The following is a 20,920-nucleotide window of genomic DNA, read 5'->3' as shown; positions in this document are numbered from 1 at the left end:
AAAAAAAGGAAGACAGAATACTGCCCTTGGGGTTTCTAGAGCCAAAGACCTAGAAGGAAGTTCTCTAATAATACTTTGAGCCCCTCTATGATAGTTCCTCACCACCAATGCTCTAAGCAGACAACTCCCATATTGGGAAGGAAAGGCCCCAACACCCATAGGACGTGTGTGTCATCACTGAAACAAAACAACCAAGCTCCACAAAACTAAATTACTAAGTTCAAGAGTTAGAAGGTAGACAGTGGACCTTTGCTCCACAAGCACCACTAGTCATGGCTCACTTTCTATGCTGTTCCCAAGATTGCCATTGAACAACAGAACAAGATTTATTTTAGGTTTTGCTGTCTTCGTTTTCCAATAAACACATCATTATAACTTTCTTTTAGAATCTTCCACCATCCTTGATTATGTCTGATCACAGCACTAGACAATCCCTAAAATGAGCAATTTATTTCCACAGAGACTCATCTTAAAAGCTTTAGCCTGGTAAACATAATGAGTAAACTTACTGGCATCACCACAAGTGATAGGCACAGACCAGTCTGTCTCCATCTTGGTTCCGAAAGGAAAAAACAAGGTGTGATGAGCCCAGACCCAGGTGCTCTTAGAGAAGGGAAAAGCAGAGACACACAGAGAATGGTTCGTGTTCATTGGTGAACTGGTGTTAGTTTCTCTATACTTAGTTACGGATTCTATCCATTCATGTTTAATGTCCAGGCCACCAAGGAAGAGGTCGTGCCTGCTTCTCACAGGGAAATGACATGAATGGTGGCATGTGGTCTCTTAAATGAGTTGGATAGTGGGATAGTAGAACAAAGCACTGGGCCAAGGTCCGGGCTCTAGTTACAGGAAGGTCAATTATGGGACTTGTGTAAGTCATATAAATTGAGCTTCCATTTGTCTATAAAGTTATATCAAGAAGAGCTTCTCTGCCCATTTCATAAGGATGGCCTAAAAAAAAATCAATAAAATAAAGTAACAGGAAGCATATACAACTTCTAAATACTCTTTCTCATTTTGTGCAACACTTCCTGCTTCCTCGAGTTACGCTGTAGGGGGTGTCATGCTGGTACTGATTATCTCCAGAGATCCACATTATTAGTAGACGGTAACATTATTTCAGCTTATTTCTGTCTATAACAAAGTGCTTGGGAAAATAAAAACGCAGCTTTATCATTAGACTTGAAACCAGCAGAAAATATAGTGCTAGCTGTTGATGGGCAGTAACACTGACAGCTAGAAAAGAAACATAAAAAATAAAAGGTAATCATTCAGGAATTCCCTGGTGGTCCAATGGTTAGGACTCCGTGCTTTCACTGCCGAGGGCCCCAATTTGATCCCTGGTCGGGGAGCTAAGATTCCACAAGACGCACGGTGCAGCCAAAAAAAAAAAAAAAAAAAAAAAAAGTAATCATTCTTCAGTTCCCTATTATTTCCTGATTTTAACAAATGATGTATCTCAGATTTTCGATGGTTGAATTAGGACAAAAAGCAAACACAATTGTAAATTGTCCTGGGGAACATTTTCCTTTGGAACACTGATAACAGTACAAAATTAAAAATAATTTAAAAGCTCTGATTAGTCCAATTAATTGGTCTCATGAGATGATTTAGAAAAAGTACACATCATCCTTTTTTTTTTTTAGTAAAAGGCGAAAGATTTATTCAGTATGAAGAGAAAACAAGAGTATTACATCATCCTTTTTTAAACATATATTTCTATAAAGAGAAAAGTCTTCCCTCATTTGGTGATTAAAAATATTTACTTTTTCATTAAAAAGTATGCCTTGGAGATATATATATATATATATATATATCTGTTGAATTAAAAGTAAAAAAAATTTTAGATGCCGGAGAGTGTCTAAGAGCTGATTAATTTAAGGTGAAATCTTGCTAGGCATGTACTCATGAACGGTTAACCTTTGTTTAGGCATATTAACATCATTTGTAGAAACTGTTGAGTTCACTTAATACAGCAGGCAGGTGGGAAAGGCCAGTCTGTAGCAGGGAGCACAGAATCACAGAAGAGAGAAGAGGAATCTGAAATGGAAAACTGCCGCTACACAGCTGAGAAGTGTTTTCTCCCATGGCTATAAGCCTTGACCTGTCACATTACTCATTTCAGCTTCCTGCACAATCTCAAAAGCATCACCTACGTCATGATAAATGTGCTTGAATCATCAATAGCTAAGTCTACTAGCAAATGTGACTCTTGGTTCCCTGCCCCCCGGATCCGGCAGGAAGAACGCTTGCACAGAACAGATGTATGGAATACACCCAACAAGCTGTTGTATGTTGAGTTCACGCCTTATTTCATGCAGAGGTATCAGGGAAATGAGAGAGCTTAAACCTTTATTTGAAATGGAACAGATACAGAACTGCAAAGGAAATATAGTCTTTAGGAGAGGAAAGCCTTATTGAATCAGTCTTTCCCACATATACATGTGTTCACTGAAGGCAAGAACTTAAAAAAAAGCATTGCCTTCCAGGCCAAGACACAAAGAACTAATATTTTCTCAGTAAAGCTCTGTGCTAGGGACCATACTGGGTGTTATAAACAGTCCCATAAGGTAGGTATCACATCTAATTTATAGATGGGTAACCAGAGCTCCAAGAAGTAAAGTGAGGGACTTCCCTGGCAGTCCAGTGGTTAAGACTTCACTTTCCAGCGCAGAGGGTGTGGGTTCGATCGCTGGTTGGGGAGCTAAGATCCTACATGCCTCACGGCCAAAAAACCAAAACATAAACAACAGGAGCAATATTGTAACAAATTCAATAAAGACTTTAAAAATGGTCCACATCATGGCACATATATACAATGGAATATTACTCAGCCATAAAAAGAAATGAAATGGAGGTATTTGTAATGAGGTGGATGGAGTTAGAGTCTGTCATACAGAGTGAAGTAAGTCAGAAAGAGAAAAACAAATACAGTATGCTAACATATATATATGGACTCTAAGGGAAAAAAAAAAAAAGGTCATGAAGAACCTAGTGGCAAGACGGGAATAAAGACACAGACCTACTAAAGAATGGACTTGAGGATATGGGGAGGGGGTGGGGTGAGATGTGACAGGGTGAGAGAGTGTCATGGACATATATACACTACCAAATGTAAAATAGATAGCTAGTGGGAAGCAGCCGCATAGCACAGGGAGATCAGCTCGGTGCTTTGTGACCACCTAGAGGGGTGGGATAGGGAGGGTGGGAGGGAGGGAGATGCCAGAGGGAAGAGATATGGGAACATATGTATATGTATAACTGATTCACTTTGTTTAAAAGCAGAAACTAACACACCATTGTAAAGCAATTATACTTCAATAAAGATGTTAAAAAGAAGAAGTAAAGTGTCTTGTCTGGGGGCACTCAAGCAGTGAGAGATGGGACTAAAATTTGAGTCTGCATCATTCAGACTCTCAAGCTCATCTACACATTTCCTGCCTTTCTAATTTAAAAAAGTCTTAATAAGAAAGGCCAAATCCAACACAGAATACCTAAATCATTGTAAAAGGCTGCCTATTGAATTCTGGAAACTTTCCAGTAAAGAGCAACATATTTACATGGCACAAGGTTTTAGCATATGTTCTAACTATATCATTTCCAAGTACCTATCAGCACAGTGCCCAGGAATCCTGACGAGGCTGACATCTTAACTGATGACTCTTTTCTCAAGAGGTGATACATGCCTCAAATTATAGCTGGATATTCAAAACACTAGATCGGAGTCGAAATAAATAAGTGAAGTAAATAGCTGTCACCAATATGGCTTTACCAGTTACAAAGCTAATCTAGTGAATGTTAAAACTTTGGTGGGAGGGAGAGGGCAGGTTAGAAGCCAGAAGGCCGAGGTGAGGCGTGAAGAGCAAGGCTGTGCCCCCCCAAACCTGGGAGCAGCTGGAGAGAACAGAGAGAGGGGGGAGCTTACGTGGGAGGGGGAACCCACGTCACACGGCTCATACTGTCAGCAGCAGCGCCTGCCGACTTCCCTGCGCATGGCCAGCCAGGGCCAGTACTTGAAATGTCACACACAGAAAATGGAACAATTTTCCTGGCCTCCCTCATTCAGAATCTAATATATCAGCGGACAGCACAGCCCTGGAAAGAGCACGATTTCGGGGATCAGTTAAGCTGGGGTTCAGATCGGAGCTCTCCTATTTACCAACTACTTCGAGCCTCAGTTAAGGGTAATTAAACCAGCCTAACAGATTCATGAGAGAATCAAATGAGTTAACAGCATGTAGCACATAATGGCCACTCAGTAAATGTTAGCTCGTTTCCTTGTCTTCTACTGCACGATATGAAGTCATTAAGTATCAGCAGATTGGTTATATGTTCAAAAGACAAACTACAGTCAACTACATCAGGAAGTCTTTTTCTCTTTCGTGAACCTAAGAATGAGTACATTGGGGGTCAGGAAGCGGTGGACTGGGGAGTTTGAGGTTAGTAGATGCCAACTATTACATATAAAATGATGGACAACAAGTTCCTACTGTATAGCACAGGGAACTATATTCAATGTCCTGGGATAAACCATAATGGAAAAGAATTTTTAAAAAAAGAACACATATGTGTCCTGTTTTCTTTCTGGCCTGAGACAGAATCACTTTTGCGTTGGAATTGCAGGCTGAGCAGTGGATGATATGCATTACAGTCTACCGTGAAGAAAGGAGCCCACCATCATAGCTTGGAGTAAACAGCATTTATCACACTGAGGCTCCCCCCAGGTCCTCCCCCTGGATGAATTAGCAGAGCAGCTCTTAGCGAGAGGCTCAGCAAGAATCTGGAATTATGAAGACTTTTTAGAGCTCTAACTTCCATCACTATATATGTTATACAAATACAGACTATACGTGTGTGTGTGTACGCAACCGTATGTATACATACATACATATATAATTACATATAGTGATACCTATATATATATATATATATATAGTGATAACATACACATTAGATAGGTGGATAGATACATAGACAGACTGATAAACATTTATCACTAAGACCAAAATGAGATTAACATTCTCAAATCCTGTTCATCTATTTTGGTCCAACTTTTAGAATATCACAAATGGATGTGGAGGTGTATGTCACGTGGGTCAGGGAAGCATCCATGGGAAGAAACTTTGATCATTTTGAAATTGGCATTTAAAGCATCATTGCCCAGCTCCGTCAGCAACTTCTTGCCTACTGCTTCATTACTACACTATTAAAAATGTTAAGTCCTCATAATTTTCTGGGTATTACCACCATTCTCTTAACACCTACCACATGGAAGATGGGCTTAGAATGCCATCAACTGAGGAAAAAGGAAGGAGGAAGTGGCATCTGCATGTTGATGGTGATGATACTTAACATTTAGCAAATCCATGTAATGCACCAAGAACTTTTTTGAGAATGGTGAGTTCTCATTTTATTTTCATAATAACTCTCTGAGGTAAGGACCTGTTATTATTCCGCCTTAGAAATGAGAAAATTGAGGAATATAAACAGGCAGGTAACTTGTTCACAATTCCCAACTAGGAACTAATCTGCCAGACTTGAACCAGTAGGCTACCCTGTCCTCTGGAAGAAGGTGATCAGGAACCATACCATTCCCCGAGCTAGGACCACACGGAAAGCATCATAATGATGAGAGCTGTAAGGTAAGAATTTACCTTAGAATTCCAGGGTACTAATTTGAGTTCTAGAGACTCAGTTCGCATAGTAAGCCTTTCAGATGTGATCATGGCTTTAGATGTGATATGGATTAATTCATAAGAAGGTTTGCCACAAAGGGACTTCCATAAGTGTTTAAAAAAAGAGTGAAATTATAAGACAGTGTCCAGGTAGCTTGGAATCTACTCCAATGTTCCAAAGAGAATATTAACGTATTCAATACCTTACTATATTGTGATCCGCAATTGCATCCAATTTGATGTGAAGCAGGTCTATACTAGATTGATCTCCTTAGCTGAGAATTCAAAGCCCCCAGCATGACTCTAGCCTACCTTTTCAGCCACATTCACCATCCTTTTCAGCCATAGTTACCACCTTTTGATTTTCAGATCAAAAATATGACCCAATACTGTGCCGTAACATGTTTTCTAAAAATTAACATATTTGAAAACAATTCTACAGTTAACAGTTATACCATAGTTGGAAAATACATGTTTGTTTACTAAATTTTTAAATTAAACTTTGCAAGTTGAACATAATATAAAGAGAATTAGAAGGCAAAGGAACTCTAGAAAAATATTTCCACCAAAATGGAGTCAAAGGACTAAGGATATTAATATATAAAAAGCTCCTATGAATTGACGAGAGAAACGTTGATACCCTAAAACAATAACGCCCAAAGACAAGGATAGACAATTCACAAAAGAAGAGGTTAAATGTTTACTAAGATAAAACAATGTTTACTAAGCATGAAAAAAAAAGGATGGGGACCTTTTGGAAAGATTTTTTTACAATATTGTACTTTTAGAAATGGAACTTTATCAACTGCCAAACTCTTGAATCTAGTAACCAATCCAAACTAGTAGTGTGACCATCATATGTTAAGTCCTTTTACAGGGTAAATATGACAGCCTCACCACTGACTTGAGCAAAGCATAATAAACATGCAGAAAAAAATAAAATAGATTATTCTCTGAACTTTCAGGGAGACAGTAAATAGACAGCATCAGAGATCTGGGAGAAAATACTGTGATAACAGACATCATTTCCGAAATCTTTAACAGCTCTAAAGTGGCGTACTGGAAACCAGAGGGTCAGTTGAAAAATTGGATTTTCTCCTGTGTAGAAGGATCCTAGGGAGGACCACTTTGAGAGAGCATGAGATTAACATGTTTTGGTTATTGATTCTTTGGTCTGCTGGGCCAGGATTCTAAGCTCATAGGTTCTGAGCTTGCGTAAGTTACTTGTATGTGATAACTAGATGTTAGTTAACTAACGACTTGTCATTTATAAGATGATTTCTGATACAGGTAAATTATATACATTTGTAACTATTCTGACTAAGAGTTATGATTCTTTAATCTTCCAAATCCCCCTTTCATTCTCTACATACCCCCTTATCTCTCCCCATCACATTCTCTCTCTCTCTCTCTCTCTCACACACACACACACACACACACACACACACACACACACACATACACACATGTATTCCTAACACATTTTTTAAAGGACCAACAATAGAATTCTCTTTAGAACAGAAATCAAAGCAAACACATCTTCCTTGAATGTCATGAAAAAATGTTTCAGGACTGACACTCCCAAGAGAAAATGGGAGTCTTTTCTTCCTACTGACCACACACCTTCAAGAAGGGACCACTTGAAGGAGCAAAGAGCAAAGACACATCTCAGCCTTCAGATCGGTCCTGAACTAAGGGAAGTGACAGCAGGTGCGGCCAGAGCTCTCTCACATCTGAACCTCACGTCAGTCAGTCTCTCCCCATAAAGACCTTCAGGGCAGCGGGGCGTCCGCATGCTGGCAGCTCTGATCTGTTCCGAATGTAGAAGGAAAACACACTTTCGCAAACACCACCAATCATCCAGGTATTTTTAGTCAGACTCATTGTAACCCGTACCCTTAAGGTGGGCATGAGTCAATTCTGACAGTTCTTAGAGTTGTGTCACCAGGAGGCAGACTTTGCCCAACACGAGGGAGCGTCGTTCCTGATTACTCATATTCTTCAGGTCAAAGACAAAAGAATTCTATCAGAGAAGCTCATGCTTTACTTCATCCTTTCTATTAACTAAATCACATGTTCTGACAGCACACCTATGTGCAGATGTCAAGTCACATCTACAAACATCTAAATCAAAGGCCTGCCTAGGCAAGTCTTTGGCGGACAAGATTTAAAAAGTGACCTCGGGGGGCTTCCCTGGTGGCACAGTGCTTGAGAGTCTGCCTGCCAATGCAGGGTATACGGGTTCGAGCCCTGGGTCTGGGAAGATCCCACATGCCGCGGAGCAACTAGGCCCGTGAGCCACAACTACTGAGCCTGCGCGTCTGGAGCCTGTGCTCCGCAACAAGAGAGGCCTTGATAGTGAGAGGCCCGCGCACCGCGATGAAGAGTGGCCCCCGCTTGCCACAACTAGAGAAAGCCCTCGCACAGAAACGAAGACCCAACACAGCCAAAAATAAAAATAAATTAATTTTTTTAAAAAAAGTGACCTCGGTTTCTTAAATGCTGCCATTTGATTCACATTCTATAAAAACACATAATCAAAGTAGTGGGGGGGGGGAGAAGAGTCCAATACCAGACATAATAAATGGGTTTCCTTTCATTTTTATTGATACTCTTTTTATCTCATTAAACTCAGAATTCACCCAAGCCACGCCTTCAATTTATGCACCATGAAGTCATTTCTCCTCATTCTCTAATCCCAGGAAGCCTTTAATATTTTAACTGGGTGAGAGGATTCAATAACAGGGATTCTGAAAAAAAATGACAGGGATTCTATGTTGCCTCCTGGGGCCCCGTTTTGCTAGCCGAGGGGGTTGAACATGAAGTGCCTGGAAAGGGAGGGGCTGGAGTGGGTATCAAGCAGTGAGGGGCCTCTTTAGAGTTCAGATCTCTGGCTTCTGGTATGTTCTTTGAAACTGACAAGAGAGAAGGCAGACTCAGCTGACAGACCAGTCAGGTTCCAAAGCACCAAGACAGTTGAGTTTATACTCAAACCAAATAGAGGCCAGAAGAGATACTGCCAAGATCCCCCCCCAAAAAGCAGAAGAAACCCTTCACTTTGGGGATAAAAGGCATCACCTCTGAGCCTCTTTTTGCCCCAGTCAGTTTTGATCGCTCGCCTAACTGAATTCCTGATGCTGTTGGAGCCTCTAGAGAAATCACTTCAGCCTGGCATTCCCAACAGCTGCCTAAGGTCTTCAGACATCACAGGTACAAAGCCAGGACTTCAGTAAAGACAGCATTTAAACCACGCGTAAAAGACTGCTATAGAACGTAGGTAGCAAGACCACACATTCATTCCAGAAGCTGTTTAAATGACTAAAGGCTAAACAAAGGAGGTCAGTCTGTGCACAAATACATGAGTAGAACAGAACAAGAAAGTTCTAAATCCACGCACGAGTAGTTGTTTCATTCTCATAGAAGATTTAAGATCAACAAAAATGTTTCAATCGTGAAACGTGACAACGTATATTTTTGTTCTTCGCCAGATTATTGGTAAAATTCATGTTTCGTTCATTCTGAAAATGGTATCAATTATTAACTATGCTAGATTTAAGATTCTAAAGCAGAGAATGCTTTTGAGCAATCACAGAATCCTAGAAATAGAGTAAAAATGGGGGAAGCTGGGAGACAGCCATTCCTGTTTTGATTCTACTATCATTATCTTAGACAACCTTTTAAGATTTTTATTTATCTAACTACATAAAATGAGAGTTTTAAATGAAACCAATCAAAACCTACCTTAGCTTTGAAATTCTGAAGATCTCCGTTCAGCCCTCTGCAGAGCCACTAAATGGGAGCTATGCTTTTGATCCATTTCACATATGATTCAATTTTTTTAACTTTAGAAAATGAAGATAGTGATACTCTTGTCCCCTAAAATTACTGGAAAAGAAAATACCCTAAACGTGCAAAAGTTCTTCAAGAGGTCAGACATATGAAACATGGGCAAGATGAAATTAAGTGTAGGACTCAGATGAATCTGGTTTCAGCTTATCACTAGTGACACAAATAACACTGACCAGCAACACTGCAACATCCTGCAGAGGTGAGACCCTGCCGGTGACACGATGAGAAATGCCTACTGAACCGATGTAAAAATCTCCACAGACGACATTATCATTCTTATGAGTAGCTCATGACCCTCCAAGGTCGGTATTACTCTGCCATTTCATTGAACAACAACAAAATAACATGAGTTAAGGAAGATAATTCAAGTGCACTTATATGTTAAATTAGGGTAGTGACATGTGTAAGCAAAATAACTAAAGGTTCTATAGACAAGAAATGGAATCATAAGTTATTATTGGGTTTAGCCATATGAAATAGCTGGTGTTTTTGACATACCAAAATGGCAATTTCACATCATTCAACCTTATAAAATCTATACATATGTGTGCGGAAGTCACCTTAGAACAAACACTAAGTCGTAATAACATGAATTATATTGTTTGGAGATATTTATTGAGCTCTTATAATGTCACTGAGTTAAATGTTTCATCTCACAACAAACCTATGAGGTAGGTACTCTTACTATTTTCAAATGAGGAAAATGAAGCATAGAGCAATTCAGTACCTTGTCCAAGAGCACAGAGTCAAGTAGAGATGACATTCAAAAGCAGTCTGTCTTAACTGTTGCCTTAGCCTGACAGTTGGAAAGCATAATACCTTCCAGACTAAAAGCAGAAAGACCAGTGGAAGTTATGAGCATGTGGAAAGATGAATGGTAGAAACTGTAGGTTTGGTTCCAGATAGCGTAGGTTTGGTTCCAGACCACCACAATAAAGCAAATACTGCAATAAAGCGAGTCACACCCAATTTTTGGTTTCCCAGTACATGTATAAAAGTTATGTTTACACTACACTGTAGTCTATTAAGTGTGCAATATTATTATGTCTAAAAAAACAATGTACATGCCTTAATTAAAAAATACTTTATTGCTAAAAGATGCTCACCATCATCTGTGCCTTCAGTGAGTCAGTAATCTTTCAGCTGGTGGAGGGTCTCACCTCCATACTGATGGCTGCTGCCTGGTCAGGGCGGTAGTTGCCGAAGGTGGCAATTTCTTAAAGTAAGACAACAATGAAGTTTGCTGCCTTAATGGACTCTTCCTTATATGAAAGATTTCTCTGTAGCATCCAATGCGGTTTGATAGCATTTTACCCACAGAACTTCTTTCAAAATTGGAGTCCATCCTCTCAAACCCTGCCACTGCTTTATCAAATAAGTTTATGAAATATCTTAAATCCTTTGCTGTCATTTCAACAATCTTCACACAGCATCTTCACCAGGACTGGATTCCATTTCAAGAAACCACTTTCTTTGTTTCTTTGCTTCCATAAGAAGCAACTCCTCATCCATTCAAGTTTTTATCAGGAGATGGCAGCAATTCAGTCACATCTTCAGGTTCCACTTCTAATTCTAGTTCTCGTGCTATTTCCACCCCAACTGTAGTTACTTTCTCCACTGAAGTTGTGAACCCCTCCAAGTCATCCATGAGGGTTGGAATCAACTTCTTCCAAACTCCTGTTAAGGTGGATATTTTGACCTCTTCCCATGAATCATGAATGTTCTTAATGGCATCTAGAATGGTGAATCCTTTATAAAACTTTTTTCAGTTTACGTTCTCCAGATCCATCAGAGGAATCATGGCATAGCTATCTATGGCAGCTATGGTCTTATGAAATGTGTTTCTTAAATAATGAGGCCTGAGAGTTGAAATTACTGCTTGATCCATGGGCTGCAGAATGGATGTTGTGTTGGCAGGCATGAAAACAGCATTAATGTCATTGTACATCTCCATCAGAGCCCTTGGATGACCAGGTGCATTGTCAATAAGCAGTAATAATTTAAAAGGAATCTTTTTTTCCTAGCAGAAGGTCTCAACAGTAGGCTTAAAATATTCAGTAAACCATGTTGTCAACAGATGTGCTGTTATCCAGGCTTTGTTGTTCCATTTACAGACCACAGGCAGAGTAGGTTTAGCGTAATTTGTAAGGGCCCTAGAATTTTCAGAATGGTAAATGAGCATTGGCTTCAACTTCAAGTCACCAGCTGCATTAGCCCCTAACAAGAGTCAGCCTGTCCTTTGAAGCTTTCAAGTGAAGCCAGGCATTGACTTCTCCTCTCAAGTTATGAAAGTCCTAAATGGCATCTTCTTCCAATAGAAGGCTGATGTGTCCGCATTGAAAATCTGTTGTTGAGTGTAGCCACCTTCAAAATCTGAGCTAGATTTTCTGGATAACTTGCTGCAGCTTCTACATCAGCACTTGCTGCTTCACTTTGCACTTTGATGTTATGGAGATGACTTCTTTCCTTAAATCTCAACCTTTGCTAGCTTCAAACTTTTCTTCTGCAGCTTTCTCATCTCTCTCAGCCTTCACAGAATTGAAGGGAGTTAGGACCTTGCTCTGGATTAGGCTTTGGCTGAAGGGAATGTTGTGGCTGTTTTGATCTTCTATCCAGACCACTACAACTTTCTCCACATCAGCAATAGGGCTGTTTCACTTTCTTATCATTTGTATGTTCCCTGGAGAAGCACTTCTAATTTCCTTCAAGAACTCTTCCTTTGCATTCACGCTGCTTGGAGCAAGAAGCCTAGCTTTTGGCCTTTAAGGTGAGAGATATCAACTCTTCCTTTCACTTGAACACTTAGAGGCCATTGTAAACTTATTAATTAGCCTAATTTCAATATTGTTGTGTCTCAGGGAATAGGTAGGCCCAAGGAAAGGGAGAAATAGGGGGGAAGGCCGGTCAGTGGAACAGTCAACACACACATTTATTAAGTCTGCCATCTTATATGGACGTGGTTCATGGAGCCCCAAAACAATTACAATAGTAACATCAAAGATCACTGATCACAGATCACCGTAACAAATATAACAGTCACGAAAAAGTTTGAAGTATTGTAAGAATTACTGAAATGTGACACAGAGACACAAAGTGAGCAAACACTGTTGGAAAAATGACGCCAACAGACTTGCTTTATGCAGGCTTGCCCCAAACCTTCACTTTGTAAAACAAACAAATAAACAAACAAAAAGAAAAAACAAAATGCAACATCTGCAAAGCACAATAAAGTGCAGTGCAATAAAACGAGGTGTGCCTATACTCATCACTGTATGGGGAAAAGGAACCCACATGGCCCACAGAGCAGAACACCCCTCAAGGTTAGACAGACACATCAGGTTATCATGGCGAAAAAGTCTTTCACTATTAAGATCTTCAAACTGGCTCTCCTTGTTCTAATTCCAGATCTAGAAGACAATGACCGATCATAATTGGACTCCCATGCAGGCTTTTCAAACAGGAGAGAAGGAATGCACTAATGAGGTAAGCCAAGCATTGGGCTCTCATGGCATCATAAACGGAGAAATTGACGCTGCATCAGTCTCCAAGGGACATGGCTACTCTCACGTGCCATAAACTCAAACCTCGAACTACACAGCTGAGGACCAGGTGTGGAATACAGTGAACATCCTCAAGGTACCATCCTACCATGAACTCGTGTCCAGGTGACCATGTCACCCCACTAGGCAAACTATAAAAGCTTTCAACTTATGCTCTAATTTTAAAAAACTAATAAACTAGTTAAAAGTAGCATCTCATATAAAAAATTCATTTGAGTCCATGTTTACAATTACAACAAAGAAAGGAAACCAAAAATAATAGATTTGTTGAAGTCACTGTTAATTTACCTTTCTAGAGCCTTGTGAATAGTAGGATCCATAGTCATCCTAAAAACAAAGAAATCAACATTTAGCAAATATGAAAGAATTTCATATATTTACCATGACAGTAGTTTACAAATGCTTGTTATTAATGGACTTAAAAACATAGGAAGTAGGGGAAGGGTAAGCTGGGACGAAGTGAGAGAGTGGCATGGACATATATACACTACCAAATGTAAAATCGATAGCTAGTGGAAAGCAGCTGCATAGCACAGGGAGATCAGCTCAGTGCTTTGTGACCACGTAGAGGGGCGGGGTAGGGAGGGAGGGAGGGAGACGCAAGAGGGAGGGGATATGGGGATATATGTATATGTATATCTGATTCACTTTGTTATACGGCACATACTAACACAGCAATTACACTCCAATAAAGATGTTAAAAAAAAAAAAAAACATAGGAAGTGCCTTAAAAGGGGACACAAAGAAAAACAGAGGAAATATGATGGATTACAGGGAAAGAAGTCTGCAGGAAATGCTTAGATTACTACGCAATAAAGAAAAGCTCGGAAGTATGCACACCCAATCAATGGCATCAATAATCTGAATAGAATTTTTAAAGACGAAGTTGTGCCAAATGCACAAAAAGTATGACCCTGAACTTGAAATGAATATGCCCATGAGATACAGCTTCGAAAGTTATAGTAAAGATAAGGCAAAAAAATTTTCCTCTGTGTGAAAATGCTGGCACAGTGAAACATTTTTCCATACCATTTCCCTCCACAGCTATTATGAGAAATCCATTTTCTTTCTCAAACTTCATTACCACAAATATTGTTTACCAAGAGCCAGAAATAACAAGGCAAGTAAAAGCCAAAAGCCTGATTATGCAAGAGATGACATGGCTCCTATAATATTATTACAGCCTCGAAAGAGAAAACTAAGGACCCACTTTGAGAACAGGTTATGGCTGACTTTCTGCTTTTACAAAATGCTAACTTTATTCCATCAGGGAAAAAAAAAATGCTCTTAGCTTGTTTCCTATTAGGATATAGCAATATGTGCAAGATGCAAATTATTCCAACAGGAATCAAAGCTTATGTATGTAGAATATGAAGAAAGGAACATTCTGCTTTGGACCTTCAGTTCTAGCGACGCTTGCATTAGTTAACGCAGCTCTACCAAAACCAATACAAATTGATGCCACACAGATTATTTAATCTGTCAGTTTTTAAAAATCCACTATCAAATCATAAATAATTAAATCTGAAATTTGAAGTTTCTATCTAAGGTTCCATTAAAGGAAAATAAAATTAACATTTCTAAAACCTTACTTTATTCTTAGCCATATTTTTAAATTTAATCTTTACATCTTCTAAAACAATAACGTTAATAACTTTTTTTTTTTTTGGCTGCGTTGGGTCTTCGTTGCTGTGCGCGGGCTTTCTCTAGTTGCAGCGAGCGGGGGCTACTCTTCGTTGCGGTGCACGGGCCTCTCATTGCGGAGGCTTCTCTTGTGGAACACGGACTCTAGGCATGCAGGCTTCAGTAGTTGCAGCACGCGGGCTCAGTAGTTGTGGCATGCGGGCCCTAGAGCACGCGGGCTTCAGTAGTTGTAGCGTGTAGGCTCAGTAGTTGCGGCGCACGGGCTCTAGGGTGCACGGGCTTCAGTAGTTGTCGCGTGTGGGCTCAGTAGCTTTCGCTCACGGGCTCTAGAGCCAGGCTCAGTAGTTGTGGCACACGGGATTAGTTGCTCCGCAGCATGTGGGATCTTCCCGGACCAGGGCTCGAACCCGTGTCCCCTGCATTGGCAGGCGGATTCTTAACTACTGTGCCACCAGGGAAGTCCCAATAACTTTTTATAATTATATATGAAAGCAATATACATTCATTGTAGAAAATATGCAAAATGCAGAGAATAAAAACCCATCACGGGCTTCCCTGGTGGCGCAGTGGTTGCGAATCTGCCTGCCAATGCAGGGGACACGGGTTCGAGCCCAGGTCTGGGAGGATCCCACATGCTGCGGAGCAACTAGGCCCGTGAGCCACAATTACTGAGCCTGCGCGTCTGGAGCCTGTGCTCCGCGACGGGAGAGGCCGCGACAGTGAGAGGCCTGCGCAACGTGATGAAGAGTGGCCCCCGCTCACCACAACTAGAGAAAGCCCTTGCACAGAAACTAAGACCCAACACAGCCAAAAATAAATAAATATATAAATAAATTTATAAAAAAAGAAAAAACCCATCACAACCCCACCATTTAGAAGGAAATTAACATCTTCTCTTGTTCCCTTTCAATATATAAAGTTATACACACGGTATTTTAAATGAGATTTAGAATTATACTGCATATACAGTGTATCTTGCCTTTTTCCCTTAACATCAAATCATTTATATATATAATAGTCTTTGAAAACACAATCTTAATAGATCGTGCATCCAAATCCTCATATTCACAAAATTCGTTCAAATATTTTCTGATATTTACTATTTAAGTCGTCTTGCTTTTCTTTTTGTCTAGTACATCTAACATTGAAATAATATCCTTGTATAAAAGTCTCAACATGATACTGGCTAATTTCCTTAAGTGAAACTCACCAAAATGGAATTTCTGAAGAAAAGGCATAAACTTTTCCCATGGCATTTGTCTGTAATTTGCCCACCAAAAGGACAAAAATCTATAGATTGCCCACCAAAAGGAAAATGAACAGTGCAGCTCAGTTCCTATTTCTCAAAATGTTCAAATGTACCTTAAAATTTTCATAAAATACTTTTATTTCATAGTGAAAATAACATCTACCTTTAATTTTAATTAGTTTTTCTTATTATTACTGCAGAGTAATTTTTAAAATTTATGGTAGTTCTCCTGTTATTGCCTTTGACCATTTTTACTTAGGAAATTTGCAGTTTTCTTATTGATTTGTAAGAGTTCATTATACAATAAAGATATTAATCATTTGTGTATTATAATTGTATACATATTTTCATTTGCCTCCCTAGTCTGTTCTTTGCATTTAGGTTTGCTTTATAATGGTTTTGATGCACAGAAGTTGAAATTTTATATAATCAAGCATATCAATCATTTCTTTTGTGGTTTCTTCCATGCTTTCTATGCTTAGAAAGTTTTTCCCCAGTCCAATTTCAATGAAATAACTACTTATATTTTCTTTTACTTGCCCTCCAACTCTGCTACTACCTTTTACCCTTGCCTCTTTTTTTTTCAATCTGTGTAGAATTTATTGTTGGTATGGTGTGAGGCGAGTACTTATGTGATTTCTGATGACCCCCTCTCTCAGTCTTTTCCCCAACACCACTGGTAAAATCACTCATTCCTTCATGGTTCATTTGTATAAGATTCACTTTGAGAGCAGTTGCTTTGAGGTACAATCTGAGCTCTAAGGTCAGTTTTGACAACAGGGTAAGTGTTCTTTAACTTCTCTAAATCTTATTTTTCCTTAAAAATAAAATGGGGATAACAATACCTATCTTACAGTTTTCTTGTAAGGTTTAAGCTAGATAATTTACAGAAAGCACTTACTTCAGTGTGTAGCACAGCACATGTGCTCAAGAAGTCAATGACGGGGACTTCCCTGGTGACGCAGTGGTTGAGAATCTGCCTGCCAATGCAGGCGATATGGGTTCGAGCCCTGGTCCGGGAAGATCCCACATGCCACGGAGCAACTAAGCCCGTGTGCCAGCCATAACTACTGAGCCCACGTGCCACAACTACTGAAGCCCGCGTGCCTAGAGCTCGTGCTCCACAACAAGAAAAGCCACCACAATGAGAAGTCCGTGCACCACAACGAAGAGTAGCCCTGCTCACGGCAACTAAAGAGCTCCCGCACACAGCAACGAAGACACAATGCAGCCAAAAATAAATAAATAAATAAGTAAATTTTTTAAAAAAAGAAGTCAATGGCTGGACCCCAGATTCAGGGCTACTTCTCTCCCTCTGATCCATCTGTCAATTCTTGTGCTCACAGTGTAAAGTTAACAGAACACATAATATTTGGTAGGAGAAATATCTCCAATTTCTTTTTCTAAATTTTCTTGGCTATCCTGCCCTGTTTTTTCTTTACATAGGCCCCACCTACTTTTCGTTTCGGTTATTCTTAGGATGCTCTTTTCTTCCCACATTTCATTCCCATTCTCTCTCTCTCTGTCATGCCTTGATACAAAGAACAAAACTTCCCAAACAATGTTTAAAAGTCACAGTGAACAACAATATCCGTATCTTTTAACTGATTAAAATATTAAAATTCTAGGGTCTCATATGATGCGCTGGATGTTGGCTATGGATTTAAAACAGGTAATCTTTATGATACTGAAGAAGCATCTTTCTATGCTTAGTTTTTTGAGATTGAATATTTTTGTCTCCATCCCACAGAGGAAACTGAATTTTAAAGAGGTAACAGGAGTTGCCCAAAGTCATAGTGGGGCCTGAATGTACACCCAAGTTGTCTGATTTCAATGCCTTTTCATTTTCCATTGCAACCATCCTACCACTCCGTAATACAGTCAAATCTCCAACTCAGCAATATCTTTTGTCCCAAACTTAGCCGTATAAATTCATTTAGACCTTATAAAACATCGTATGAAACTAATGTAATATATGATGGCTAACTTCTCAGCTGATCTGAAGAAATGTAGATCACCCATTATTATTTGTAGAAATATTTCAAGATTTATCGATTTTGTATGGGAAAGAGAATTTAGTAGGAGATGCAGAGACATGGCTGAGAAGCCTCCCTAGTCATCACCTAGACAGAAAGAACAAAGAACTTCTATAACTTTGGTCCACTGAGGGCATAAACACTGGAGGTAGGAAAGGGTAGGACTTTAAAGCAAAATAGAAACTCTTGAAAAAAGAGGGTTGGGAGTTAGCAGAGGAGACGGAAACGGTGATAAAAAGTAGGGTAGAAGGAACAAGCCAGAGTAGAGTAGCCTCTCCTCCTTCTCTGTAGACCCATTATGGTTGAGGGTACCTGCTGGAGCAAAAGCCAAATATGAATATGATTTGGCCCATCTGCTTTCCTTTTCATGGCCAGCACCCAAGCTCTGACCCAAATTGTTCCCCTCCCTCTGACCCACTGCATTTTGGAAAGGCAAGTTTTCCTTCTATTGCTCTGATCCAGATAAATACATGTCTTTCTGTGCTGCTCTAGGATAGTTTGACTTTAGCAATTATTGGAAAATCGACAGGGCATTAAAAACTGCAGATAGAAGAAACCTGCAGTTTTTAAAAAACTTCAAATAAAGTTGACCCTTGTGTTTTCTAGAAGGTAATTATCCAGGTGATGCTCTTTCTCTGGGTCAGTTCTGCCCCTTCCTGGGAGACCTCCTTTATCAGCCAGGTTCCTCCCTTCTCCCTAACAGGAATCCCCAATGCCTCCCCTCACAAACCTCTCTGGATTCCGAAACATACTATTCCTATCATCTTTTCCCTTATTCCCCCCAGAGAGGTCTGAGAATCTTGTTAAGTCCTCATCTGGATGACAAATAGCCAGGACATGGAAGCAACCTAAGTGTCCATCAACAGAGGAATGGATAAAGAAGACGTGGTACATATATACAATGGAATATTACTCAGCCATAAAGAAAGAATGAAATAATGCCATTTGCGGCAACATAAATGGACCTGAAGATTATTATACTAAGTGAAGTCAGACAGAGAAAGACAAATGCCATATGATATCGCTTGTACGTGGAATCTAAAATATAACACAAATGAACTTATCTACAAAACAGAAACAGACTCACAGACTTAGAGAATGAACTTATGGTTACCAGGGGGAAGGGTACAGAGAAGGGATAGATTGGGAGTTTGGGACTGACATGTACACACTGCTATATTTAAAGTAGATAACCAAAAAGGACCTACTGTAAAAAAAAAAGAAATTAAAATGAAAATTAAAAAAAAAAAAAACCAGACTGAGCTCTGACCGCCACAGCAACAGTCAGCTCTACCCACCACCAGAGCCTCCCATCAAGCCTCTTAGATAGCCTCAACCACCAGAGGGCAGACAGCAGAAGCAAGAAGAACTACAATCCTGCAGCCTGTGGACCAAAAACCACAGTTACAGAAAGATAGACAAGATGAAAAGGCAGAGGGCTATGTACCAGATGAAGGAACAAGAAAAAACCCAAGAAAAACAACTAAATGAAGTGGAGATAGGCAACCTTCCAGAAAAAGAATTCAGAATAATGATAGTGAAGATGATCCAGGACCTCGGAATAAGAATGGAGGCAAAGATTGAGAAGATGCAAGAAATGATTAACAAAGACCTAGAAGAATTAAAGAACAAACAAACAGAGATCACCAATACAATAACTGAAATGAAAACTACACTAGAAGGAATCAATAGCAGAATAACTGAGGCAGAAGAACGGATAAGTGACCTGGAAGACAGAATGGTGGAATTCACTGCTGCGGAACAGACTAAAGAAAAAAGAATGAAAAGAAATGAAGACAGCCTAAGAGACCTCTGGGACAACATTAAACGCAACAACATTCGCATCATACGGGTCCCAGAAGGAGAAGAGAGGGAGAAAGGACCAGAGAAAATATTTGAAGAGATTATAGTCGAAAACTTCCCTAACATGGGAAAGGAAATAGCCACACAAGTCCAGGAAGCACAGAGAGTCCCATACAGAATAAACCCAAGGAGAAACACGCCGAGACACATAGTAATCAAAGTGGCAAAAATTAAAGACAAAGAAAAATTATTGAAAGCAGCACGGGAAAAACAAAAAATAACATACAAGGGAACTCCTATAAGGTTAACAGCTGATTTCTCAGCAGAAACTCTGCAAGCCAGAAGGGAGTGGCATGATATACTTAAAGTGATGAAAGGGAAGAACCTACAACCAAGATTACTCTACCCGGCAAGGATCTCATTTAGATTTGATGGAGAAATCAAAAGCTTTACAGACAAGCAAAAGCTAAGAGAATTCAGCACCACCAAACCAGCTCTACAACAAATGCTAAAGGAACTTCTCTAAGTGGGAAACACAAGAGAAGAAAAGGACCTACAAAAACAAACCCAAAACAATTAAGAAAATGGTCATAGGAACATACATATCGATAATTACCTTAAACGTGAATGGATTAAATGCCCCAACCAAAAGACATAGACTGGCTGAATGGATACAAAAACAAGACCCATATATATGCTGTCTACAAGAGACCCACTTTAGACCTAGGGACACATACAGACTGAAAGTGAGGGGATGGAAAACGATATTCCATGCAAATGGAAATCAAAAGAAAGCTGGAGTAGCTATACTCATATCAGATAAAATAGACTTTAAAATAAGAATGTTACAAGAGACAAGGAAGGACACTACATAATGATCCAGGATCAATCCAAGAAGAAGATATAACAATTATAAATATATATGCACCCAAATGGGAGCACCTCAATACATAAGGCAACTGCTAACAGCCATAAAAGAGGAAATCGACAGTAACACAATAATAGTGGGGGACTTTAACACCTCACTTACACCAATGGACCAGATCATCCAAAATGAAAATAAATAAGGAGAAAACAGAAGCTTTAAATGACACAATAGACCCG

General features: G+C 39.6%; 1 protein-coding gene across 1 annotated transcript in view; it reads right to left on the bottom strand.

The window, feature by feature from the left end:
- The window catches only part of ANK3 (ankyrin 3), a 686,669-nt gene that overhangs the window by 555,566 nt on the left and 110,183 nt on the right, over positions 1–20,920 (bottom strand). Inside the window, exon 2 of the mRNA XM_036828058.1 lies at positions 13,373–13,411. Within this exon, the coding sequence (XP_036683953.1) occupies positions 13,373–13,411 (39 nt within the window). The remainder of the gene's footprint in view (positions 1–13,372; positions 13,412–20,920) is intronic.

The sequence above is a fragment of the Balaenoptera musculus genome, chromosome 16, assembly GCF_009873245.2.
Source record: "Balaenoptera musculus isolate JJ_BM4_2016_0621 chromosome 16, mBalMus1.pri.v3, whole genome shotgun sequence".
Classification (NCBI taxonomy): domain Eukaryota; kingdom Metazoa; phylum Chordata; class Mammalia; order Artiodactyla; family Balaenopteridae; genus Balaenoptera; species Balaenoptera musculus.
This window is presented reverse-complemented; position numbering and strand designations above follow the sequence as displayed.